A 27,570-nucleotide genomic window follows, 5' to 3' on the forward strand; every position below is an offset into this window, starting at 1 on the left:
GAGTCCAGGTGGTGGATTTGCTGCTGTTTACTGCTGTTTGACGCGGAGGAAGTTTGAGTTTTCAGCCTACAAGTGCAGGTTTTGCTTTTTCATCGCCTCCGGCGGGTGAAGAAGGTTCAGGACGCGGAAAAGCCTTAGCAGGCTGAGTTTTCCCAGTCAGAGGGGGCTGCTTTTGCGTTTGTGAAGGCATTACAGGTGAAGATGTCTACAGAGATTGACTTGGAGTTCCAGTCGATTATGGACCGGAAGGTGCCTGTCTTACCGGCTCTTCCTGCAGATCAGAAGCTCGACGGCGACAACTACCGCATTTGGCGCATCATGATGTTGGCCATCCTTGAGTCCTATGATTTGGCGGAGTTGATACAGGAGGAGATCGACCGGCCCTCGGTAAGAGATGAGTCCAAACTCTCTTCCGATGCTCGTGCGGAGTTGGCCAAGGCTCAGTCTCATTGGGACAAACTGAATGCCAGGATTCGTTCCTTTCTCTTTCTATCATGTACTACAGCCGTGATCGCTCACATCGAGCACTTGACGGTGGCTCGGGAGATATGGCTGGAGCTTGATCATATGTACAATCGGATGACCCTTATGAAGCGGGTTTCTTTGGAGGTACAGATGCGGACCTTGTCCGTAAACAAGTCTTCTTCGCTGCGGGAGCACATTAACAAGCTAAGGCAGCTTCAGATGCAGGTTCAGAATGCGGGGAAGCCGATTTCCTCCGAAGACATGGCGATCACACTTTTGTCCCAGTTGCCGCCACGATTCGGTACATTTTACTCTGCCCTTATTGCTTCGGGGCGAGAGTCTACTCTTCGGTGGGAAGAGTTGGTTCCTATGGTCTTGGACCAAGAGGAACAGTTAAAGGGACAGAATGCTTCCAAGTCGAAGGCGCTGACAAGTCAAGCCTCTCAGAAGAAGGGGAAGGACCAAAAGAAGAAGAAGGGGGATAACAAGTCCAAGAAGGACAAGGAGAAGGACAAGGACAAAGACTCCACATGCCATATTTGTGGAAAGACTGGCCATTGGAAGAAGGATTGCCCTGACAAAGACAAGAAGGACACCAAGGATTCTAGAGCGGTGGCTGCACCCTCATCAGCTGCATTTCTTCATCTAGCTGTCATTGAGGACGCTTCACCGAATGCTTCTGATGCTGCGATGACGGCTCCCCAGGCTCGAGAGTGGATCGTTGATAGTGGTGCCTCATGGCACATGACTCCTTCCTCAGATGGTGTTGCCCAATTGCGACCCTCGCGTGGGCAGATTCTCATTGGAGACAGCTCTTCAGTATCTATTGCAGGTCGGGGTAAGATGCAGCTTATTCCCGATGGACGAGGTGGTACCCATACCTCAGAGGTTTTGCATGTACCAGGCTTAGGGTACCATCTCCTGTCAGTTCATAAGATTTGCTCCCTTGGCCTTTTGGTGGAGTTTGACACTACTACGGTGCGAGTCCTTGATCGTGGATCGAGGAAGGTTCTATCATCCGGGTATGAGGAGAACGGCATTTATAAACTGAAGTCTTCCACCACCCTCTCTACTCTTCTTCTTACCTCTCAGTCACACTCAGAGTTATGGCATGCTCGGTTTGGTCACCTAAACTATGATTATCTTCGAAGGGCGTCACGTGGACAGCTTGTTCGAGGGTTGCCGGATATAGTGGTGAGCCAGCAGCCATGTGTCTCCTGCATTCGGGGGAAGCAGCATAGGAATGCCATTTCCCACACAACTTCGCTGCGGTCTACTTCACCGATGGAGCTTGTATCTACGGATCTATGTGGCCCTATGAGGAATGAGTCCTTGCATGGGAGCTCTACTTCATGCTGATCGTGGATGACTACAACAGGATGACATGGGCCTACTTTTTGGCATTAAAGTCAAAAGCTTTCTCACACTTCAAGGATTGGCTTCTCTTTGAGGAGAACCGATCGGGCCGGAAATTGAAGACCTTGCGATCCGACAAGGGCGGTGAATTTGTTTCTAATGAGTTTGCTCGGTTTTGTGCAAATAAAGGAATTCACCAGGAGTTTGCCAATACCAACACTTCTCAAGAAAATGGCATTCTTGAACGGAAGAACCGCAGTGTGATCGAGATGGCGCGCACCATGAAGGAGCACTGACAGACCCCTCAGGTTCTGTGGGCCGAGGCTGTGGCTACTGCAGTCCACATCCTTAATCGATCCCCTACTTCGGCCGTGGAAGGGATGACCCCGTTTGAGGCTTATTTTGGGACGAAGCCAGATGTTTCTTACTTCCGGGTCTTTGGGTGTGATGCCTATGTTCACATTCCCAAAGCTCACCGTGATAAATTTGAAGCAGCTTCCCGAAGACAGGTATTTGTTGGCTACAGCTCCCAGTCCCAAGGCTACCGACTGTATGATCCCGTCAAGCGAGATGTGTACACTGGCCGCGATGTGCGGTTTGTGGAGGTTCCGGCTATATCAACGAGTGAGGAGCATCCCGTTCTTGGAGATCCAGGGGAGAGTTGGGCTCCTTCTACAATTCCATTGGAGCCCGTGCCTTTTGATTATGATTCTGTTTCTGACACAGAGTCTACTGCACCACCGGTCACCTCAGAGGAGTTACCACCGGTGGATATTCCAGAGTCTTCTGCTGATGGAGAGAGACGAGGGGAGATTCGGCCTCCTCCTCGCTGGGCCCGTGACACACTCCGTGATTCAGGGATCGAGGGGGTTCCTGAGGAGTGGGGACCGCAGGATGGTCCGCGGCGGTCACGGCAGCACCAGGCACATTCTACGGAGCTTGTTTGCTCTAACTATTGTTTGATGACCCGTGTTATGCAAGATCGAGAGCCCACCTCCGTGAAGGAGGCTTAACAGTCCGCACCATGGAAGAAAGCTATGGAAGCCGAGTTGGAGGCTATTGAGAGGAATGGCACTTGGTCACTTGTGCCCCGCCCCCCGAATAAGAAGGTGATTGGCGTCAAGTGGGTCTTCAAGACCAAATACCTTAGCGACGGTTCTTTGGATAAGCACAAGGCTCGCCTTGTTGCTAAAGGTTTTGCACAGCGCCCAGGGATTGACTGTCATGACACTTTTGCCCCCACAGCTCGTATGGCGACCATTAGAGCTGTTCTTGCTTTGGCTGGCCATAGGAGATGGCCTGTTTACCAGTTGGATGTGAAGTCGGCCTTCCTCAATGGTGATTTGAAGGAGGAGATCTATGTTGAGCAGCCTCCTGGCTTTGGATCTTCAGATGGGAAAGTCTACAGGTTGAAGAAGGCCTTGTATGGCCTCAAGCAGGCTCCGCGTGCATGGAACGAGAAGATTGATTCGTTCCTCCAGTCTCAGTTGGGATATCAGCGTTCCAAGGCCGATCCGTAGCTTTATGTTCACACTTCCGAGGATGGTTGTGTGCTTTTTGTCTTATATGTTGATGATTTGATTGTCACAGGTGATGATGCACAGCAGGTCCAAGAGACGAAGTCAACTTTACATCGGACGTTCGAGATGACGGACTTGGGTCTACTCCATTTCTTTTTGGGCCATGAGATTTATCAGTCTCAAAGGGGGATCTTCATCTCTCAACAGAGATATGTACAGGAGCTCTTGGTGTCTTTTGAGATGGAGGATTGTCGGGCCCTTTCTACTCCTATGGATCCGAACTGGAAGGCCACTTCCCATTCAGCTTCTCCTTTGGCGGATGCTTCCCGCTATCGTCAGTTGATTGGGTCCTTGATTTGGCTTCTCAACACTAGGGTTGATCTATGTTTTGCTGTTGGGCTCTTGGCAGGGTTCATGAGTGAACCTAAGACGGTGCATTGGCAGGCTGCTCAGAGGATACTTCGGTATTTGAGGGGGACGTCTGATTTAGGGATTCATTACCCCGCAGGGACAGATGGTTCAGATCTTGTACTTGTAGGTTGGAGCGACTCGGATTGGGCCGGTGATGTGGACCACAGGCGGTCTACTACAGGTTACTGTTTTACCTTGGGTGCAAGTGTTATCTCATGGAGTAGCAAGAAGCAGCCCACGGTAGCCCTTTCGTCTACTGAGGCGGAGTATCGGGCCGCGTCTTCCACTACATGTGAGGCTGTGTGGCTTCGGAGATTATTGGAGGAGCTTGGGTGCCCCCAGATTTGTCCTACTTTGCTGCAATGTGACAATGAGAGTTGCATTGCCTTGGCACGGAACCCTGTTTTTCATGCCCGGACGAAGCACATAGAGATCCAGTACCACTTCATCAGACAAAAGCTTCTGGATGAGACCATCACTGTGGAGTACTGCAAGACGGAGGACAATCTTGCGGATTTGTTTACGAAGGCACTTCCCCAGGCTCTACTTCGGAGACATTCCAGATCCCTCAGGCTTCTGCCCTGCCCAGGCTCTGAGAGGGGGTGTTAGAGATCACAGCCTGATCAGGGGCAGCAGGGCAGGTACGGTGGCAGCAGTGCAGTCGGACAGGTGTGCAGTCGGACTGCCACGTGGCAGTCCGACCAGTGCAGTCAGTCGGCTGCATTTAATACAGCCGACAGGCTATTTTCTGGCGCCCTGTTTTGTCCAGATTTTGGCCATAAACAGCCGACATCCCCAGCAATCTCCCACACTTCTCTGCTCGCAGATTACAGACCGGTGACACGCGCAGATTCCGTCTCTGTTCGCAGATTTCAGACAGGAGACAGTGCAGACTGCAGCGGACTTCGAGGTGAACAGCAGGTTGCATCGTCGAGGTGGAGACACGCAGTCCAGCGCACTGCGCCCGTGTATATATCTGCATATCTTTGTATTCAGCACACTTTATACAGCAGATCTTCATCTTCCACTGTCTCTTTCTCTCTCTTCTCTCTTTGCGTTCTCTCTCTCTCAGTCCTACGCTTCCGCACCACTGCACTCTGACAGAAGCCTCTCTCCTGTTGACACAACAAAGCTCTATTGAAATCAGTCTCTCTCTCTCTCTCTCTCTCTCTCTCTCTCTCTCTCTCTCTCTCTCTCTCTCTCCACACCTACACAGAAGCATTGCTCGAATCCCTCAAGCTTCTTCCATGGCTCCCAAGAGACGTCGAGATATTGAGCAAGGTCACGCTCAGAGAGCTCCCCAACGCGAGGAAGTACTGCTAAAGCACAAGACCTTGCAGCCACGCAAAGATTATTACAGGAGACATTAGGGGATCCCACCTTCCACGCTCAGGAGGTGCACGCGCGAGCAGCCATTGCTGGCCTAGAGGACAGGCGCTCGGAGTTTTCTTTCCAAACCTCAACAGCCTTCTGGGCGTAGAGGGGAGACATGATGTGCAGGGAGTTTTTCCAAGTGTACCAGCCTCACACTGCAGGAGAGCAAATACGCAGCCTTCAAGATCATTATGGGAGGACTTGTTTCAACCCAGACGAGGTGATGGAGATTGCCACCGACTATTACACGCGCCTTTTCCAACAAGAGACAACTTCAACTAGAGGACAAAGATGTAGACAGTAGGTATGGGATCACATCCCGTCCCTCGTCACAGAGGAGATGGGATGCTCCCTCCTAGCCCCCTTCACAAAGAAGGAACTAGAGAAGGCTTTCCATACACAGGATGGGCAAAAATGCTCGGGGGAGGATGGGACTCTCTAAGGCCTTTTTCACTACCTACTAGGAAGTGGTGAAGGACCCCCTACTAATGGCCTTCCAGGAGATTTTCACTTTAGGACAGATGCTAGGAAGTCTCTCAGCAAGCCTTATCAGTCTTCTCTCCAAAGGGGGAGACCGGTTGGAGCTTTCCCAGTGGAGACCGATCACCTTATTGTCAGTGGCCTATAAGGCACTAGCAAAGATGATTGGTAGGCGACTACGCCCCGTGCTTCCAGATATCATCCATGACACACAGACAGGCTTTGTCTAGATAGGAGCATCCTAGACAATGTATTTACCTTCTTTGAGACGACAAAATGGGCTCAGCACAGTGGACAGAGACTAGCCGTACTATTCTTGGATTTTGAGAAAGCTTATGACAAGGTGGACTAGGATTTCCTAGAGGGCACCATGGTGAGGTTGGGATTCCCTCAGGTTTGGATTTGTAGGGTCTCTGCCCTTTACAGATTGGCCACCAGTAGGGTTCTCATAGGCCGAAGGCGAGGGGAGGAGTTTCGACTGGAGAGATCGGTTCGACAGGGCTGCCCCCGAGCCCCATACATGTTTCTTCTCTTCGCAGAGGCGATGTCTCACTTCCTCAGGTCACATGTGAGCGGATTACGCGGCCTCCAACTTCCAGTGAGAGAGGAGACTGAGTTGTTAGACTCAGAGTATGCAGATGATACAGCCCTCTACATAGAGGACGATGAGTTGATGCTGGAGAGAGTGAGGCTGGCTCTTAACGTGTTCTATTCTGCAGCGGGAGCGAAAATCAACTGGTAAAAGTCGGTTGGTTTCCTCACAGACCCCAACTCTAGCACGGAGTGGAGCGTCCACCTGGGATTTAGATGGGTGAGCAGAGGGCAAACCATCCGGTACATAGGATTCCAGGTGGGACTCAACATCACTCCTGCCCAACAGTTTCTTCTTGTCCTTGATTCTATTCGAAGAAAACTAACCTACTGGAGCACGGCTTGCCTCTCACTAGTCGGACGAGCCCTAGTGGTTAACTAGGTCCTCCTAGCGACGGCATGGTACAACGCCTTGTATTGGAGCTTCTCCTCATCTTGCGTAGTGCAGTTTTGCCGCCTAGTGCGGAATCTCCTTTGGTAAGGGTCTGATGGTTCCACGGATTCCAAGGCCAAGGTGGCATGGATAACCATCATACGATATAGGTCAGAGGGAGGGCTTGGGATCATAGACCCAAAGTATCAAAGTATGGCCCTCTTGGGCAAGCTAGTTATCTACGATCTCACACCAATTGGGCAAACCAGGTAGGTCTTATTGCAAGAGGGCCTTCAAGACTGTAGACCGAGGCTTGGCGGTGAGTGGAGGCCGTCCCTGATATGGATCTTCATGTTAGCCCACATACCCCCCCCCCCCCCAGATCACCTTTCCTTCGCAGCTTACTCCGTGTGTGGCAAGGTCTCCGTAAGGCCCTAATCCAGAGCATCCCAAGCTGCCAAGAGGAGATAGACCGTCAGTCGATGATCTGGAACCCCCAAGTCAAAGATCGGAAAGGGACACAGATAGGTGAGTGCCCCCACATCCACTGGGATGGGTGGGAGGCCAGCCCGGCTCGTATCGTTAGGACATGGCACAGGAGGTGTACAAAATGGTGGACGAGGAGTTGTTGCAGCAAGTATCATGCTGCTAAAGAAGAGTGGAGTTGAGGAGAAGAGAGATAGACCGTCAGTCGGTCTATCTCTCCTCTGGAGTGGCTTGCTCCCCCGATACGAGAGCTGATAGAGCCCGAGGAGATAGACCGTCAGTCGATGATCTGGAACCCCCAAGTCAAAGATCGGAAAGGGACACAGATAGGTGAGTGCCCCCACATCCACTAGGATGGGTGGGAGGCCAGCCCGGCTCGTACCGTTAGGACATGGCACAGGAGACGAGGAGTTGTTGCAACGAGTATCAGACTGCTAAAGAAGAGTGGAGTTGAGGAGAAGAGAGATAGACGCAACAATACCTCTGGAGTGGCTTGCTCCCCCGATACGAGAGCTGATAGAACCCGAGGAGATATGGGTAGCTAGGTTTTCACCAGCAGGCATCCCCCTTCTTCAGGTAGCAAGTAAAGTGGGCGGCGCCCCCCAGGAGACTTTCTTTGCCATTCAGGAGGGGGGACGTTTGACCCTTGACAGAGGGCAGCAGGATGAGGGGATTGCAGCCCTTTCGTGGAGGAGGATTCGCATGGTGAACCTTTCAAGAAAAGACATGGCGACTGTACCCCTATGTTTTCTGGAAGGAGCTCAGGGAGTGACGCCTTTGGATCTGGGAGGGCAGACCACTTGATGAGCTGGAGTGGGATCTAGGAGAGTGGCTATGGCTGGCCTCTGCGGTCGCCAAGAAGCCACCCAAGTTCCTAGAGTACACTGTCAGGATTGGCAAGCATGTACTGATGCAGGAGGATATGGACTGGGCATCGTCACATAGCACGCACTGGACGGAGCATAGCATCACAGAGCCCTTCCGATGGACCTTCTGGCGCCGCTTATGGGATAGCTGGAGGCCGAGGAGGGTGTCGTATTTCTTATGGCTGGTGGCACATGGAGGCTTGGTGGTGGGAAGTTGGCTTGCCCAGATGCAGGAGGGAGGTTGTAAGCGTTGTACACAACAGCCTATGGAAACCCCAAAGCACTGCCTTTGGTCATGTGAGGAGGCGTAGCTCGTGTGGAGAGGAGCATGCCGAATCCTTCACCGTATAGCACTCAACCTTGGATGTATCTCATGGGGAGCTTTCTATTGGCAGGCAGTCAGCCAGGGCCGTCACCTTCTGTATGAGGCCAGGATACAGGACACAATATTCATTATCGAGGCAGGGTCGTGTGCAGTGGTCGGTTTGGAGGCTCTACCCATCCACCAGGTACTAGAGCCCACAAGAGACCGCTTGGAGATATGGGAGATCATAGGGAGTCTTACTAGATGGCATATCTAGAAGGCCCAGTGTCAAGAGGCTTTCGGCGGAGATAGTCTTTCAGCACATGCAATCTTAGCAAAGCTCTGGACCTCCATCATCCACTCCCTCCGTGGCCAATGGGATTAGGTGCAAGGCGAGTCCAAGGCTCATCAGGAGCTCCGAGGTCACTTCATGCGCACTTGGGGCGGCCAAGGTCTGTTTTTCGTGATGCACGCAGACAGCCCCAATTGGAGATACACCCCCCTCCCCCCCCAATGGTTTCTTGCCCCCATCCCCCCCAGACCTCCTTAAGAGGCTTGTATACATGATGTATTGATGACTTTGCATCAACTCCAGCTAGTCTGTTAAGCATGAGCACTCCGTTGTAATCAGTTTTTTTCAGTAATATAATCAGCCACATTTTACTTGGAGAAAAGGAGCAGAGATGGCCAACAACCATTGACTCTCATTGGAGCAAGCTAAGGGAGAGTGCCCAAAAGCATTGTCCTCCTCATACATATCCAAAGTGCAGCAATACCACCAAATCTGATGAAGATGTTGCCGACTAGAGCTAAGGGTGATGTCAGGGAGCAAACAAGGTCAGAATGCCAATCAATTTGGAGTATATGAGTGAAAATACAACTGTCCTTGACCAAAATGCAGGGCTGGATGGAATCACCTCACTCTAGAGTCTAGAAAGGTAGCAGCTAGGAAGAATGACCAAAAAGGCACATCACGATGGAATCACAAGGCTGGAAGCAGGTCGCATCTGCTGCAAAACGGGTCAATTGGCTGTGTGAAACAAGCCTTCTTTCTCAAATAGAGTGGTAGATAACCTGATTCGATATTGATTACAACAAGCAAATACATTTGAAACAGATACTTTCCCACATTAATCTTCAACAACCAATGTAACCAGCCTTCCTCCTCAAATATGGTGGTAAATAATCTGATTAAGCATTAATTACAGCAATTAACAAATTCACAAAACTGAAATGCACACTTTACCATACAATCTTGGACATTGGACACCCTATTGGCCCCAAAATTGACACCCCTTGCAGTATTTCTTTATCTTAAATTGCAAATGGAAGGAGTACAACTGAGATCCTCTGATCTCCTCCACTAATCCAAGTGCCTCTTGTTGTCAAAATTGGCCAACAAGCCTCCAAACCAATTTGCCACTTGGTTTGCTTGGGGATTGGCCTTCACTCTACTCCTTGAAAAACAAATTCCGCCCCAAATCTGATATTGGCTTACTGGCGTCTTGAATCTCCCTGAAATTCCTCGATTTCAGCTATTGGAATTCAAGTCCTAAGACCTCAATTTTGAGCACGCATCCCAAGGCGATAGTCAAAACCCCTAGTTTTTGCTGTAAATTAGGGTTTAGAATAAAGATTGACTAAAATCTCTTCCTCTAATGGCTCAAGCTATAGGAAAATGCTGAGATAACTTGAGATATGACTGAGGAATGAGAGAGAATGTTGTAGAGAGAAATTTCAAAGTTTCATCGCGAAAAACGTTGAAAAACTACTGCTACCCTACACAAACAACCATGGAAGCTATCACCTACAGCTTAGGACCACCACAAAGCTCTTGGAGGGTTGCAAACTGCTCTCAGGTGCTGTATGACTGATCCTTGGTAGCCACAAATCATATCAGCACCCTCTCCTTGCTCTCTAACAGCCTCCTCCTCTCTCACAATGGCTGGAATAAACTCCACCATCCCCCTTAAAACGTTTTTTTCACTTGCATGGGCAAGTTTTGCCAAGTGGCAACCTTCTAGTCCCATTATTCGGCATTATCCAGCTTATTAATTCTGAAAATTAATTTAATAATTATTCTAGTGCTCAAAAATTAATTTCACCAACCAATAATTAAATTGGCTAAGCCCATTTGTCTTCCAAGTATCCTTGAGCAATTATTGATCCTTAGAAATTAATTAATGAATGTCCGGTCTATGATGTCACCACTAACAATAGTGACCAATAAATTAGTCTAGGCCCAAATCTGACACTAGGTACCACCTAGTACTTGTCAGACATAACTTTTTACAACTTTTACCTTTGACACGCACTGCATCCTCAGGGTCCTTGGCCTGTTACCATAAAATAACTACTATGTGCATCACATGTGCTGAACAACCTTGCACATTTAATTAATAACTTAATCAAATGTTATCAGCAAGATTAAAGCATCTCAAAATTTCACATCTCCATGACAGGCGACCCCAATTAACACCAAAATTGACACCACTTGCAATATTTCTTCAACTTATATTGCTTGAATTCATAGTAAACTAAGATATAGACAGATCTATCTACAAATTCCAATACATTTGGCTTTCTTCGATGGCCAACTACATCAAGCACACAATTTGGACACAAATTGCATCTAGTACACTTGAATACATATAAGATTCAATGTGGATGTCCAATCTTCACCAAATGTGTTGTAAATACTTCATTTTCAACAGCTGCTCTGATATTTGGGCTTCTATTTAATGGGCACACACTTTGAGGTAGTCAAGAAACCCTAAGTTCTACTGTAAAATAGGGCCTTGAAAATAAATGCATTGTTGTCCACCCTCAATCTGCTAGGAATGGCTAAGAATGGCTAAGGCTTTATTAGAGAAAGGGACAAATGGCTAAAGAGAGAGAAAATTCTACAATTCACCTTCAAATAGTGACCACAACAAAATTCCCAAATTTGCCCCTTGATTTGAAGCATATAGGGGCACTAATTGAGTCATCTACACTTGCATCCAAGTCACCTTGGATGTAGATGGGAAATCCTTCTTGGATCTATTGTATTTTCTCAAATATCCAACAAATCCCCTTGTTGCATGGCTGAGATTTGATGCCACACTTCTTGCGATAACTAAGAAATCTTGATTTCTGCAGAAATTCAAAGCTATACCAGCAAATTAGAGCTGAGAAATATCTGATTTGCTGAGGAGAAAAGATTAGTAACAAATTAGAGAAAAGCCTGCATGACTGGAATGGGGCCGCTCCACCTAGGGGAGTCTTAGCTCCATGAAGTGCAGAGCCAAATCCCCCACAAGTAAGAAAGGGAGAAAATTAAGCAAAGAAATGATAAAAGAAAGAGAGATGAGGATGAGACAAGTTCATCCTCATCTCAAGACTTCAAGTCATGCTTATCCTCTTTGAATTGCTTAAAAGTATAAAATTCCATCTTCTTTTCCATATTGTAATAAGGAGAACAATACCTCTATTTTTGCATTGTTTGGAAAAATACAATTGGTTTTGTTGGTTGATCAAACAACATCCTAAATGCTTTTACATTCAACTGATTATTGGATTGTCACTTCACATGAAAGAAACTCTGAAAGAAAAAAGAGGAGTAAAAATAAGGTGTGGAAGAGCATGACTAAGTAACAGAAGGCTGCAGTCCATGCTGCCATAAAAGAATCAAGAAGAGAAGGGACGTAATGGCTACAAGCTACACTCAAGAAAGAGAAGAAAGATTATGATACAACCCCCCAATTATCTATGAAGAGGAGATGCACCTATCGCTCAAAAGGGAGAAAACATGTTAACTCGAATTATTTTGTTAGGGATTTTTTTTATAGAGATGGGGACCAAATAAAGAGAACCGTTGGTTTCCTTATAGACACTTGTCCAAAAAGGGATGCTCCATTAAAAGAAAAAAAATCAAGGCATTTGGTGAATGAATGTATTATTTATTTTCTTTTGGGGCTTTGAAAGATCAAGCATTTGCCTTATTTCCGAGGTAAATAGGTTGGGGTAAGGGCCGGAGGTTTAAGGGACTCATATTTAATGTCTTTCCATTGCACATACTAGTTGCCCTTAGATCTGCCCCAAATAGCCTAGAATGGGAGAAAATGAGCCCAACATGGAAGATACACTTGCATGCAGTCCAAATCTAATCCAACCTTCACATTTGGCAAAATTTCCATTTTCACTAAGATCTCCATGTGCAAAAACGAACTTCTTTGAGCTAAAAGTGTTGAAACTTTTCACGAACCTTAATTTAGGACCATAACAGCCAAAAATGCTAGAAACGTTTAGAAATGAAACGTTAGAAACATGTTTCGTAAGCTTCTTTCAAGAGGGGGTAAAACAAGAAATGCGGGTTTTTTAATATATGAATTTTTTAATAGTTTTAACTAGGGAAAGAGGCTTTAAACCTCTATGGAGCTCTCTCTTAAACAAAGAAAGGCCAACTTCAGTGATAATACATGAGAGTCAATTGAGAATAATATGTTACATATCCATGATCTATTATTGACTTATGTCAAAGTTAGTCTTTAGACAAGCTATAATATGGTTCAGACCTCAAACATTATGATTCATACATATCACACAAAGAAAATTGAAACAAACATGTATATAGCTCATGTACAATATTAGACTGAGTCAAGTTGCAACACCATGATTCTCATTCCAAAAAAAACTAACAAAATGTCAGAATCCAAAATAAATCATAATATATCATAAATAACTCGTAAATGAGACTAAAGTCGTATAATAATCAACTCTCAAGACAAGAATAGAATCTAGATACTAGATTGGCAAAGTCCAATAGCTAAACAAAATCTCATAAAAGTAAGTTTGTCATCCAAAATCTTGAGTCGAGTCATTACTCATCATCATGATCATGTTTAACATTGCCTAACAGTTTTTATCAAAAAACCCATGTTTTTGGGTCCCCACTCCACAAAAAACAACACAAAAAAAACAAAAAAAAACCATGTTTTTATTGTCAGAAACATTTTGTAAGTTTCACGCTCAAAGAAACATGTTTCTTCTCTGCTATGTTTAGGACATTAAATCATTTAAATCTCTAACCCCCATGACAATAAAAGTCATTTTCAAATGGAAATTCAATGTCCTTGACCAAAATTTGACACCAAGCACCCACTAGCATACTTATCCACAACAACTTGTACCAATGTCCTCCACTACCCAAAGCTAAGATTATCTATCACGAAACACACATTTAGCTTAATCACATTGTATCTCACATGTGCGTAACTTCAGTGTCCAACGAGCATTAAGATAAAAATTCATGTCCTGGTGACATTGTGGATGAGGTCGTGCCAACAGCAAGACAAGTCACCTGAGGTAGACAACTAATGAAGATGTAGGAAACCAAGTCATGGCAGCTGAAAAAAGGTGAATCCTCCGTACAACAGCAAATTGATAGATGATGTGGATAATGATAATGCAGCAACTATGGAACTAGGGATAAAGACGGATGGAGAGCGGTGTGCACACCTAGTCCCATTTATTAAACAGTTAAAGCTAGAACATGTCTAATGTATCGCACAACTATGTTGTACAAAATGGCTAAAATGCCTTTTTGGGACTGTTTTAATTAAGAAAAATAAGGTAATTTAGAGGCAAGTTTTGGTAGCTCAACATGTGGCATTGCATATCTATATGTAGTGGTGTATGTCAGCCAATCAAAGATGTGTGTGCAGTTAAACTGGGTCCACATAGTCCAACTAACTTGCCCACCTATATGCCTGCATATCATATGGAATATTCTACACACTTGTTTGGTTGACAACTCACACTCCAAATACTTGCCAAGAGGGTAGTAAACCCACAATCCATCTTGTCCAAAGGGCCCAATCAATGTTCAATGCAAGAAAGGCACAATTCAACAAAGAGCGATGGAGCTGCCCAAAGAATCAAAACTGCATTTGGAAGTAATCACTCCAAAATCAGACTTAGGAGAGGTACCTAACGAAAGCTTGAGCAGCAAAGCAAATGACAAATAGTCTCATAACAAGCTGAGCATGAGGACTAGAGGGAAGTAATTGTCCTACTCAGAGAGCACCAACTAGAGAACACCACAAAGAAACCTTGCATCTTGGTTTTCAGCCCGTATTTCCTATTGATCTACTTGCGTTTTGCCTGGGCAGCTGATGTTTTGTCATCTACAACTGATGATTTACTGATTTTGCAGTCATTTTCAACTTTTTTTTCACAAATCTGACAATCTGTGTTTTCATTCAAGTTTGTATTTCCAGCCTGATCTAGACATACTCAGAGGATGAATCACACATGTCAGTTGTCATGCTTCTGTCATACGCTCTCCACATTTGTTCCTCTCTATGCTTTGAACTATCTTGCTTAAAAAATTGAACATGTGGTATTGGGCTGTGTCTCTGCAAGTGCCTCTCCCCCTCAAGCCCCTTGCCTTCTTTCATCTTCTCTGCACAATACCTAAATGGCACCTTCAGGTTGCTCTACTGATGGCAAGCTTAAGGGACCTAACTATCTTACTTGGAGTGTTGCCATGGTAACTTGGTTTGTGCAGAAACTTCTGGGATATGTCGTTTCAGAAGCTACCTCACATCCCCAGATGTCCTCACCTATTCCAAATGGCACAAAGACAACTATGAGGAAGTAGTCCTTACTTAGGATATAGACAACTCCTGAGCAAACTCTGCTCTTCTTGATGCATCTCTAAAAAAGTTATTCTCACAATTACCTCTTGCAGAACATATCATCAGAAGTGTGGGAGAAGTTATAGCTTATGCATGAGGCTCCATCAACCATGCGAGCCATGACCCCCTATGATCATCTTCAGACTATCAAGTTCCAAGCAACCGATACGATTCAATCATTCCTTCTTCGAGTGACACAAATATAAGATCAGCTTTGACGTATGCAATCTGCGCTTCCAGAAGCACAACTTGTGGGGGCTGTCCTCTACAAGCTACTTCTAGAGTTTCATGGTGTGGCTAATGCTTTACAATCCCAGACATCAAAAACACCTATTATATTTGTTCATGTGACCTCCATGCTACCTGAGCAAGAGGCTTCTTTGCATACAGGGAAGGCTACCATCTCGATATGGCAGCAAGCAAGATGCTTTTGCAGCTTAAAAGAGAGGTGACAAGTAGAAAAAGACAAAAGCTCAGTGTTACCATTGTGGCGAGAAGAGCCATTTCCAAAAGGATTGCAAGGAACCAATAGCCCAGCAAAAGGAGGAGACGAAGAAGAAGAAGGTTAGGACTCCTCCAATGAGCCAGCATTGTTGGGGGTAAAGGCGCCTCTGCCTAGCCGCCCGTGTATTACTACACTGACAGTACCTGCCACTACACACTCCAAGTGACGGGCGCCCATCACCATCACTTTATTCTTTATTCTTTTAGTGACATTTTGAATAAAGGAAGGCCCAGTCACACATTGTGACTGTTGGAGTTCCCACATTTTGTCTCTCTCTCTTTCTTGCTCTTGCTCTTGCTCTCCCGCCATAGCTCTTCTAAGCAACCTTCGATCCTTCTCACCTTTCAAATGGTATCAAAGCATGGTTGCTCGAGCATTCTGACTTGGTTCGTGACTCCTTCAACTTCCTATCGATTACCTACACTCATTGGGTCTCCTTTCCGACAGCCATAGCCGACTCTCTCCCGAGCTCCCGTCACTCCCTGGCTTCCCGACCACCTACCCCGCCCATTTGGGCACCCTCAGGACATTCCTTCAGAGGTACAAGTTTTGTGAAGCAAGGTAGACATGTCCTCTTGCTTCTTGTGATGCCTACTCTCTACTGATGACTTTACCCTTCAAGAGGGAGCTCCTGGGGGTCCTTAACTACTCCCCCAATCTTGCCTTGACCTTGCCTAGCCCTTCCACAAGCCCCAGATCAGTTTGGGCAAACTTGAAGACCTGCAAAAAATTCGTTTTTTACTTCAGCCCTCCCTTGGCACTCATTGGCAGCTTGAAAACACTTCATTTGGCAGTTGGAAACACCCTCTTAATGCACAACATTGGTGGTTATCATTGGCATTGATTTGTGGACTGATTTACCTTAGTCCAAGACTATTTTCCACAGTCCACAGGCAGCCACAAACAGTGTTACATCAGCATTTTATGTTTATGCTTGGTTGGCATTGACATTGGTTGCTCAGTTGGTCCCGAATGCGCCTCGAATGCTAGGGGAATGTATGCCTATGATGTGAGATACTTTTGGGGCTGAATTTACTTAGTCATTGACTATTTTACACAGTCCACAAGCAGCCCAAAACAGGGCAACCCTCTTGTCATTACACTTTATGCTCATGCTGCATAGTCATTTGATGCCCGATTGGTGCCTATACATATGGGAAAGTATGCCTATGGTTTGTCTATGGTTTTGAGCTGGATTGAGCCACTGTTTGCTCAGTTTTGGACGTTTATTTGCTGCTGGAATATTCAAGGCTGAAGCTTATTTGCTTATGTTTGGATATGCCTATTGCATTCGGGCTATGTCTTGGATGTATACATTGATGTAGTGACTCTTGGGGATCGACATAGAGCTTGGATTTGCTCTCGAATCATTGGTTGAGCTTGAGCTTGCTTCGCATAGCATTTGGATCTTCATCTCTAATGTACTTATGGCATGTACTTTGCTTATGTCTAACCAGTCTTGACATGCTTGGCCTATGCCATGCCCGTTACATTGTTTCAAGTTGGATGCTACTAAGCCTTGCTTTGGCTTGACATTTGATTGCTCGGAGCTTACTTTGGCTATTTCTCGGCTTGCTAAAGTTACAATTTGGATGTACTTGATGTCTATGGATGCTATGTATGGATACTACACGGCCTACATGCTCATGAGGTCTTATTGATGCTTGATCTTGGACCTTCTGGCATTGGTGCTATCATATGCCCTTGTAGAGCTTCTTTGCTTGATATTTACGGCTTTTGTGCCAGTGGGAGCGTCTTGACACGCTTGATAGACATTGAGTAAGCGATTTCTGCTACTTGAGCATTCAGATACTTGAGACTGGGATCTTCACTTGGATGTTGCATGATTGATATGCCGTGATCCTCACAGATATACTTGGGCTGATTTGGGCCTTGCACTCCCTGAGCATACACCTCTTTGTGTCAAATCTTGCCAGTGTTGTGTACACTTTGCCCTATTACACAGGGGGTGTATCGGCTTACTAACGGATTCATTTGACATGCTTGGGTGTTTGCTCGATGTTCGTATGACTGTCACATGTTGATTTATGCCTGCTTGATGCTAGTTATGCTTTGACAGTTAGTAGTTGACTTGGTGCATTCATTTTGCCTACAGTTTGCTCTCATTATACCTAGCTGTAATTTATTACAGCAAGCACTTATGCATGGACTGACGTGGAATTTTCATGCTTTATTATCCTGATTTTTTGTACTTTTGATGATACTTGGTAGACAGCATCATTAGCTATCAGTTCATGGTCATTTTGCCTTGGTTTTGGTGGTATTTTAGGCTGTTTACAGCAAAAAACAGCAAGCAGTTTTGAACTGTCCGCACCATTTTGGACTGCAGTATGGCATCTTCTTCCATTGACAGTGCTATCTTTAACATCACTAAGTTTGATGGTACGAATTATGCCTATTGGAAAAGCCAAGTTTAACAGGTATTGGTGCAGAAATCGCAAATAAAGCCACTAAGGATGCATGGTGAGCAGCCTGAAACTATGACCGACGTCAAATGGGATGAGCTTGATGAGTTATACAAGTCCACCCTCATCTTGTCTCTCACTGAACAGGTGCATTACGATGTGGTTGAAGAAGCACAGAGTGCTTGGTAGCTTTGGGATAAAATTAAGAACCTCTATGACAAGAAAAGTCTTACAAGTCAAATGTATTGGCTAAAGCAGCTTATGGACCTGCGTATGAAGGAGAATATGACAATGTCTGCTCATTTGAGCCAATTCCATGCTATTCTCAAAAACTTGACTTCGCAAGGCATTACCTTTAATGATGAGGTTACTTCATTGTTTTTGCTTGGGACTCTAAGTGAGTCATAGGATGTATTCCGCACTGCCTTATGTGATCTTGCTACTATTTTGAACTTGCCTGATGTAAAGAGTGCTCTTCTGCAGGAAGAGATCAACCATAAGAACTTGGATCTCTCTCGTGTGTCGCATGCTTTGACTGTTAGAGACGGAGATAGTAATGAAAAGAATGATTGTGGGTATGGACATGGCAGAGACTCGCTGAAGTCTAGGTCTAAGTCACGTGGTAAGTCACGCAGCAAGTCTCATGGAAGAAATGCTAATGTGACATGTCATCATTGCGGCAAGAAGGGTCACATACGCCCATAGTGTCATGAGTTGCGCAATGAGAAGCGTAAAGAGAAGGGAAAAGACAAAGTACAAGAAAAGTCCTTTGATCGCAGCATTATGCCTGTGAAATCCAGTGTAAAAATCGAGGAGATAAATGTCATGCAGACTGATAACTCCAATGGGGAGTACATACTTACAGCTAATTCTTATGATGCTACGCCGTTGACCGAGGTTCACTCTATGTATGCGCAGTGCTGGCTTTTGGATTCTGGTGCTTCATTTCATGTTACACCATACCATGAATAGTGTCACTCCTACCGCACAGTCTCTGGTTCAGTTCGCTTGGGTGATGACAGATCACTTGCTATTGTTACCATTGGGGATGTACGACTACAGTTTTCTACTGATAGTACTTTTCTATTACAGGATGTACGTCATGTACCTGCGCTTACACGCAATCTTATGTTTGCAGGGGCAGCTTAATAATGCTGGATTTCATGTTTCATTTGGGGATTCTACCTGGAAGATCACCCGTGGCAGACTTGTGCTTGCTAGAGGTGCCAAGGCTGGCAACCTCTATCCTCTTGTAGTTGATGGGTCGTCTGTTGACCATGTTTTGTCAGTCAGTTCCACCCACATGTATCTCTTTGGCATGCCCGTTTGGGCCATATGTCTTTGAAGGGGGCAAGCTTCGATCCTTTTCACCTTTCAATCATCATCTTTAGGTTCGAACTCTAACTCAAATCCTCCAACAAAGACAAAGGCCAAGGCTACGAAGGCATCCTCTCCTACAATGAAGGCAAAGGCCACTAAGGCCTCCTCTTCCACCTTCTAGCCATAGTAGCGTTGGTATCCATCAACTATCTATAACGATAGGTCCAACAACCAAATCCGCAAAAGACACCTAACCAAACATACTCAACCGTAGATATGAAAGCTACCCTGTACTTAATTTCACACCTAGAAGTGGCTACAGTAGGTTGGTTCTTGCTCAACCACAATAGGCATGATTTACCAAGCACGAAGCAAAAACCATATCGTAACAACCAGCCTAATTAGAACTTGAAAAAGCATATAAATCTTAGCAAGATAATACATCTTGAGATAAAACAGCCCAAGGTGCCAAGTACCATTCAAATAGCAAAAGGTACGCTTCATTACCTACCAATATTTGGCACTTAGGCTATATATGAACACCCTTACAAATGGCAACTTGGTGGATGTAGATCATCCATTCCACTCCAACTAGGCCCACTTTATGATTTGCTTTGATTTTCCTAGTAGCCTTGTGGCAACATATGTAGTTTTCTACTTCTCTTTGGTAGTGTCTAGGTGGCCAAAAGGCCCTTTGTATATATTACTATTCTTTAATTCAAAATCCTTTAAGCGAGAGAGAGAGAGAGAGAGAGAGAGCATAGAAAAAAATTGACTTCCAGCATATTCTTGGTAAGGGAGTGCAACTTATGTAAGTGGAGGATTAGGAGAGTAATACTACTATAAGTGCACAACAGTATCATATCATCTCAAATGACTGAGATGTCTTACCATATAGATGATGAGATTTTACTTAAAAATTGAAATGTGAATTCACATGTGAGAACATATACACACATGCACACACAAACCCCACACTTTTTGAGTGTTCAAACACACAAGGAGAGGAATATCCAACAAGCTTTTCAAACAAGGCCGCAAAACTGAAGAAACCTTGAATTACTGTTGTGGAGAAGAATCAAAAAACTTGGAATCCTCTAAACTTCCAGCTTACCAAGAGTTTTTAACGTTGTGCTAAAGCTAGGGAATGGAGATGGAAACCCCTTGACTGAATGTGTGATAAAATTTGGGTAGGTGTGGTTAAAGAGTCCTTGTTGTCACCATAGTCCTGTTGTGGGTCCTTGCAAGATCGCAAATCTTGTATAACAGCCTTACCCTTCTTGTCCATCTTGGACTCTTTGCTTCTTTGCACAGTCAACGAGTTGACTTTGTTACCCTTTGTAAGACACTGGTCTCCAAAAAATGCAACTCAGAAGAGAAGATAATTCAAAGCAGGAAAGCCTGCCCAACAACAGACCCTCACTATGCTCCAGCCTGCATGCAATCTTGCACACTCCTGCACTCCATATCCTGGAAATACACCTAATGACCTGTCCACGACAGGAACACCTTCAATAGTCTTGAACCATGGAAACTCCAAAGCTTCTAGTCAAAAAGTATGATTTCATCACCATCTCACACTAATATATTTGGAGGCCCATTAAGAATGACAATACGACAACAACAAAGATTGACAATGAAGATGAGATGAGGTTTCCTTAAATATGTTGCCAGAACAATCTGACAACTCCTGCTGAATAATGGTATTTCCATGCTTTATGCTTCCTGTATGTGTTTTGTGGTGTAACATCCTTGATTGCATTACCTCTTGTACGTTATCTTAATCAAACCATTGGTTCCAATTAAAAAATGTGTACTGCTATAATGAAGAGACAGTGGTTTCACAAAGAAGAAAAAGTGTGCACACGTGCACACTCAGTGCTCACCCACAGATAACATCAGCTAAAGAAATCCTGTCTTTCAGGAAAACTTACACTACACTTAAAAGCACCTCCCCCACTCCAGAAGTAACTGATTATGCTTTTTAATGTCTCATAATGGTCATACAAAATGTTGGTATGCTGCTGTCATGCAACAGCAGATCTATGGTTTAATGGTGAGTGGCCAGTAAGAACCACCAGTTGTGTGATGAACATGGCATCATCATACAATTGTCGTGCCTTTTCATAGCTACAGTACCCTTTCGTTGGCATTGCGATTCCCACAACTGCCCAGTCAGAGAATCCACAGCATAAAAGATAACAAACTTGAAATCACACCGACAGAGACTGAAACTGTATTTATAATAATTGAATTTGCTCATTACAACCTTGACTCTCCACTCTTTAGTGAACTGTGACTTGCCTCTTTAACTGAATTGCAATTCCATCCAATGGTTTCTTACAACACCTAGCCCACAATTGTGCAGCGAAAGTATTGTGCGAAATGCACATGAGCCAGTTAATCAAGGGCAAAAAACATTGGATTTTTGAAACCACCAGCCCCACCCCATGAATAGCCAGTAATCAGAATGATGAAGGGCTCCCTTGTAAAGCAAAAGTAGGCCATAACAACAAATAGAAAAGGTAAAGCAGAAGTTAATTCCTTCTCCACAAGAAATTAGAATGACAGGGCTGATAATTGCTACAAATGTGATGAACATGAGAAAACTACCTTGCCAGATTTCGCATCTCCTTTTCTGCCCACGTTTTAACCATCTTCCGAGGATTGTGTTTACAATACCCATGCCGAAAACGATAATCACCTTGGACGTATCTTTCACGATCCCTGGTCCAAAAGCAAAGACAAAACAAAACACAACAAAATATAGAGTTAACATCTGATATGTTTCCAGAAAAGTGCCAAGAAGTAGAACATTATGACAGCTAATCATGTACAAGATGCCACCAAACAGGCATGTAAAAAGCTGCTTTTATTTTCCAGGCAATGTAGCTAAATTTCTTGGGACACAGGAAGTGAGTGTGTTTGTCCTCTGCACCTGTAAATGAAACGTCGTGCAGAAAGTACATACATACTTAAAAAGTAATCTGGAAGCACAACTCTAACATCAAACTGATTGCTGCTGCTACTTTAATGAATTAAAGACTGACTGTCACACAAGTGAATTAGGTTCCAAGATTGAGACAGACTCATAAACACAATCTTGTGTGTTGACAATGAGAATTTATCCCTCATTGTTGATTGTGCCATAGTATCTATCCCGATAAGTACGGATCTAATGCATCTCTATTGACATCTTCTTCTACATCAGAAAGTTGGAGGCTGTAAAGCCTGTGTCAGAATACCGATGCCATGCCGCATGGTATTTCAGCATGTGTTATATAAAGCTGACTATGCATATGGCAGATATTTGAAGGTGGAGTTGTACTGGCCTTGTGTTTGAGACCACATAAACCAGTTTTCCAAACAAAATTCACAATTTAAGACAGATGGTTGATTTACTGAAAGACAAGCTTGGTTTATGGAAGGATTCGTTCAATTAATCTTAAGGCCAGAGGAACACACTTGCCCTTTTGCAAGTCTCGCAATGGCCTGGTATAATAGATACTACCAACACTTCAAAGCCTCAACCATTCAGTCAGCAGGACAGCAGAGCAAGGGCATGCATGTGATGACTCAACAACAAGGACCCAAGCAGCTCCATCCACCAAGGCTGATACTGAATTAACCAGCATGGGACTTTGCAGCTCATACAGCTCCCATTAATTAGGTTATATCAGTCAGTTAGAACTGGAAAAGTGTCTCCCTGGTTGGGGATGAACTCTAGTCCAAGGAACACCATTCCCAATCCTAATGGCATGGGAATGGTTTACTAACACCAAAAGGAAAAGGAAGCAAAGGAAGAAACCCACTGCAGACAAAGATTAAATGAAAGCATTCCTTGTGTCACACAAGTCGCACACTCAGTTAGATCATTGAGTTCACCCCCTGCATTAGTCATTCATTCCCTATTCTTAATTTGTGTATTTTGAGTTCATGTGTAGCCATGTTCGTACACTATGTTTTCTCCACAAACCCTAGTGTATCCTCTTAATTTGTATTAGAAAAGGAAAGATAATCAAGCTTCAGCACCTCTCACCACTAAGGGCCTTGTGGGGCAGGCCAATAATGGATCATAGTATGTCTCTGATGTCTACAAATGAAGTGGGCTTCCTCAGAAATGTCTATGATGATAAGAAATTATGGCTTGGATCCTCATGTGGTGTTTGGGGATCCCTTGTCAGCACAAGTAGATGGAGATGGAGATGGGCAAATGGTGACAGATGCAACAAGGGCAGACCCAAGACAATGCACCCATGTTAGCCTGGTCATTCAGATAGCCTACCGCCCATGCTAATCCAACAAAACCAACAACCAACCAGAAGTAGCAGCCTTCTAGTCAGATGGTAAAATTGCTTGCAGCTTTTCATTTGGTTTGTGAAGATGGCCATGATGCAAGAATAGAAGTCAGCTTGGAGATCTTACTTAAGATAAGCCTTTGCATTTTGGCAATCAGCTGTATGTTCTCCAAAAAAGGCAAACTTTAATAAGAACCTAAAAAACCAGCATAAAATTCCAAGCAAATATGCTGAACAAAAGAGTGAAATCTCACAAAGCTGTGCTTGCCTACTTGAAGAGCTGGGGCCAATTCAACTTTGTATCCACATATTAAGCTAAATTTTACATAACAAACTAAAACTTCAATTGCTGGGAGCAAAAGTTTGCCAAAAAAATGAACAATATAAAAGCCAGTATCCTTGAAGAGTATCAGTATCAGAAACTCTGTGATAGTTAAGATAAGGTCAAAGGCAACTGTAATTGAAGAGGCAATAGTGAATTAAAAATCAACTCCAATCGGGCCATGTGAGATGGAATGCCCTACAGAAAAATGAATCGCGTGGCTATGTAAGAATGAAACACCCATATACGAGTTACTGATCATATTTCAATGAATGTCATAACAGACGTAACATTTAATGCTCACAGATAACATGTTGCAATACTTTGCATTTTTTAACTTTCCTTAGACTGCAACAAATAGTTTCAGAACTTCAGACATTCTGTATCTTGACCTAAAATCGGTCAATTATTAACTAGAGGAAACTAGATTGAATAAGAATACTAGAAGATCAGTAAACTGCATGAATTTTCACTGTGCAAAAGAAGTTGACTCAGCTCACTTGAAAACTAGGATAGAAGTTTTGTAGATCTTAATGGCCAGCTCTTCATCAGTGTTTGTAGTTGCATGATAGACATTTGCCTGCAGCAAAAGATTGACAGTGAGTCGTGACACATGGTGCCCCTAAATTACTATTGATCAGAAAACCACTTAGCTAGCTAGTTGCATTTATTGAGATACCACAGGAGTTTGTATGATTAGACTGTGCTCATCAGCATAAAATAACTCTCTTTTCTTGTCTAAGGAGAAAGGCACTTGCCTCTTTGCCTGTCGAAATGCACCCGTTAATATCTTTGAAAACACCCCGATTCAGCATCTTGAAAAGTATCATCCTTGTCCTTGGATCAATTGCCTGCAAATCAGGCAAACAAACTACTATAGTTTTACTGTCAAACAAAATGATAAGCTGACAAAGAAGCATTGACATTCCATTTCTTAATTAGCTGTTCTTGTAATCTAATCTGTGGCAACAATCCTTCCACACATCTAGGTGGTTGATCTTGAATAGCATTTATAGCAACATATCATTATCCATCCTTGAACACTACAATCTAGAGACATCTACTAAAAATAATTTGACATACATTAGCACCTAAACACGCATTTTCCATCACCATGTTCAATATCCAGATATAAGCACAGGAACACCATGGAAATCAAGATGTCTCTATCCACAGCACGATGGACCACAACATTATAGTTGTGATCCAGTCCTGATCACTAGGCCTACCACTTTTAAGGACTGCATGTAACACCACAATCATGCATCCTATCAAACTGTCTAGTCTGCCTCACATGAAGTATCAAGAAATTCAACTAAAACAGAAACTCCCCCTGAACCCAATATACCCCAATCTAATCACACCAAAACACAAACATGAAACACAAAATACAAACTGATTCAGACACACTAAAACAATGTCAATCAAAACAGAAACTCATTCCGCACATACTAAAGCATTAAAAATGTTGACAGAGACTTTGTAATAGGAGGTATATTTGTATTCCACATAAACCAGTTGCGTTAACTTCAGATTTAGTCGCTCATACCTGCTCAACAGTTGCTCGATCTGCCTTCTCTGTTACTCGATTCTTATTCTCTGATATTCGTCGCACACTTTCACGGATGGCTGTACTAACAGAATTTGACATGCCCGCTGAATGGTCCTGACAAAGGCCAATTTTCATTCTACATCTCAGTTTAAATAACAAAACATGATGAACGTTTCAAGCAGAAAGTTGGATTTTTAGGTGCATATGATTTTGCCACACAACAAACACCAAAAGTGCAGCAGGAAAAAAAAGACAGAACTGTACCACCCCCACAAGCACAAAAGTTTACTCATTACTTGTAATAATGTGCAACAATATACCACTTATCTCTATCTGAGAGATAACTATGCACTCACGTATGGACATAAAAATATGCCATTTTTTGATCATGCAATTAGTCAATGCACCAGCCAACATAGTAGTTGACCATAGCTTTAGATGCAAGTTGTAACCCTTTGTGTATAAAGGTCACTACTTGAATTTTCAAACAGCAATAGCAAGTCCCACAATTCATTTTGATTATGACAGAAACAGCAACTGCGGGTCCCACACTTCATTTTGATTATGACAGATGGAACTCCCCATGCTAATAAGATTTGTCAATACCCAATTCATAGTGCTAAAAAGAGAAAAGGTTCCAACAAATGCAGGTCATTGAATAAACACACAAAATCCTGCATCCAGGACATAGTCCAATTTAAAGCCATCTCTATGCACCATGCAATCATCTGAGCTAAAGTAACACAAACATGCACTTTCAAAAGTTAATGCATATTCATGACTGCATTGATGACCTGTAGAGGGGCCACATTAATGTGGCCAAAGAATCTCTGACTTTGATTAATGCGTGTTTGCATTGAACTTTGAGAAGTAAGTGGGATGCCATGAGCATTAGGACGATTCTGCAGAGAAAAGGATGGTCGATAAGCAGTTGACACCTGACTTGCTCCTCTTGACTGGAAATCTGCAAGGACAAAAGTAGATTGAAATGGATGTGGAGAGAGATTAAATAAGAATTTTTTGAAGTTGACCTTGGGAATCTTACTTACATTTCTTGTTTCATGTTCCTTAGAATGCTTACTTGAACCAGATAATTCTTCTTAACTCTTACTTCCAAAACAGAGAAGAAACGTTCATGATTTTTTTTAAATGATGATTTTCAGAATGTAGTCCAAAGAATAGAGTTCTCACAATGAAAGAGGCTCACAAAGCCTAAGCAAGAAACAACTCTCATCACTGAAATGAAAGAGCTGAAATGGATGAAGCAAGCAAGTAATCCAAGACTAGGCAATGAGATATGGACACATATATACTAATACTCTAAATCACAGCCCATAAGCTGCTAACCTTATTGGAGTATTCTGCAAACACAGGTGATGGCCTTTAAGAGAACACACTAACAAGAGAGATCGCTTGTTAAGCACATAAAATTTAAGGCCTAAATTAACTACATTTTTCTAGGCTAATTTAACTCAAAAACAGCCCCAAAAAGAAAGTTAGAAAAAACAGACATTTGAGATTGTTTGGTAGGACAAATGGCTAAAAAAGTCCTATTAAAGGAGGCCGTGGGCTAGTCACTCCCCAATCCCACACTCCAAAACCTGCTGTATTTCAGTCTCAGCCAATATGAGCAACATCTTGTCATCATCCCCATTGTCCTCGTCGTGATTCATCACAAAGAGACAACTACTGTCCATGTTGTTGCTGATCCAATGCTGCTGTTTTGGACACCCTGCTGCTGGTCAAGGCCTAAAAGACCTGTGTTTTGCTGGACTACTACCTCTGGCTAATTTCCACATTCACATGTTGCTGGTGTGAGAGTGCACAACAGAAGAACACAAACACAGAGAGAAGGGACGAGAAAAACTGCAATGAAAGAAGAGAATGGAAGAGAAAAATCTGCACTGAATGCCAAAAGAATGTTGAATACAATGAGGACTGATCAGTCCCTGCATGCAGCCCAAAGCACCAACAAGGGCATCAGATCAGGCTGATGACAAATGGCAGCAGCGGAAGACAGAGAGGAGAGTCCCGAAAGTGGAGTGTGCTGAACCTACAAAGATGAATGATGACCGGCCAATGACTGATGGCTATATATAGCCAAATATAGCAAAAAAACTGGATGATTGCTGATCAAACATGCAGTCAAACTGGTCAACTGCACAACTAACGATAAAATAATAATGCAGCTGCCTCCATAAAATGCTGATCGCCTCATTTGAGGTGTGAATACACCCCCTC

At 43.9% G+C, this 27,570-nt stretch overlaps 1 protein-coding gene across 1 annotated transcript in view; it reads right to left on the minus strand.

Moving 5' to 3' along the window:
- The window catches only part of LOC148032424 (uncharacterized), a 46,373-nt gene that overhangs the window by 7,114 nt on the left and 11,689 nt on the right, over positions 1-27,570 (minus strand). Inside the window, exons 2-6 of the mRNA XM_087683081.1 lie at positions 26,124-26,293; positions 25,327-25,443; positions 24,536-24,628; positions 24,278-24,357; positions 21,771-21,884 (exon numbers count right to left, since the gene is read on the minus strand). Coding sequence (XP_087539207.1) covers positions 21,771-21,884; positions 24,278-24,357; positions 24,536-24,628; positions 25,327-25,443; positions 26,124-26,293 — 574 coding nt within the window. The remainder of the gene's footprint in view (positions 1-21,770; positions 21,885-24,277; positions 24,358-24,535; positions 24,629-25,326; positions 25,444-26,123; positions 26,294-27,570) is intronic.

This window comes from Lygodium microphyllum, chromosome 8 (genome assembly GCF_053477565.2).
Source record: "Lygodium microphyllum isolate KBCC chromosome 8, Lygodium_microphyllum_v1.1.10, whole genome shotgun sequence".
In the NCBI taxonomy this organism is placed as follows: domain Eukaryota; kingdom Viridiplantae; phylum Streptophyta; class Polypodiopsida; order Schizaeales; family Lygodiaceae; genus Lygodium; species Lygodium microphyllum.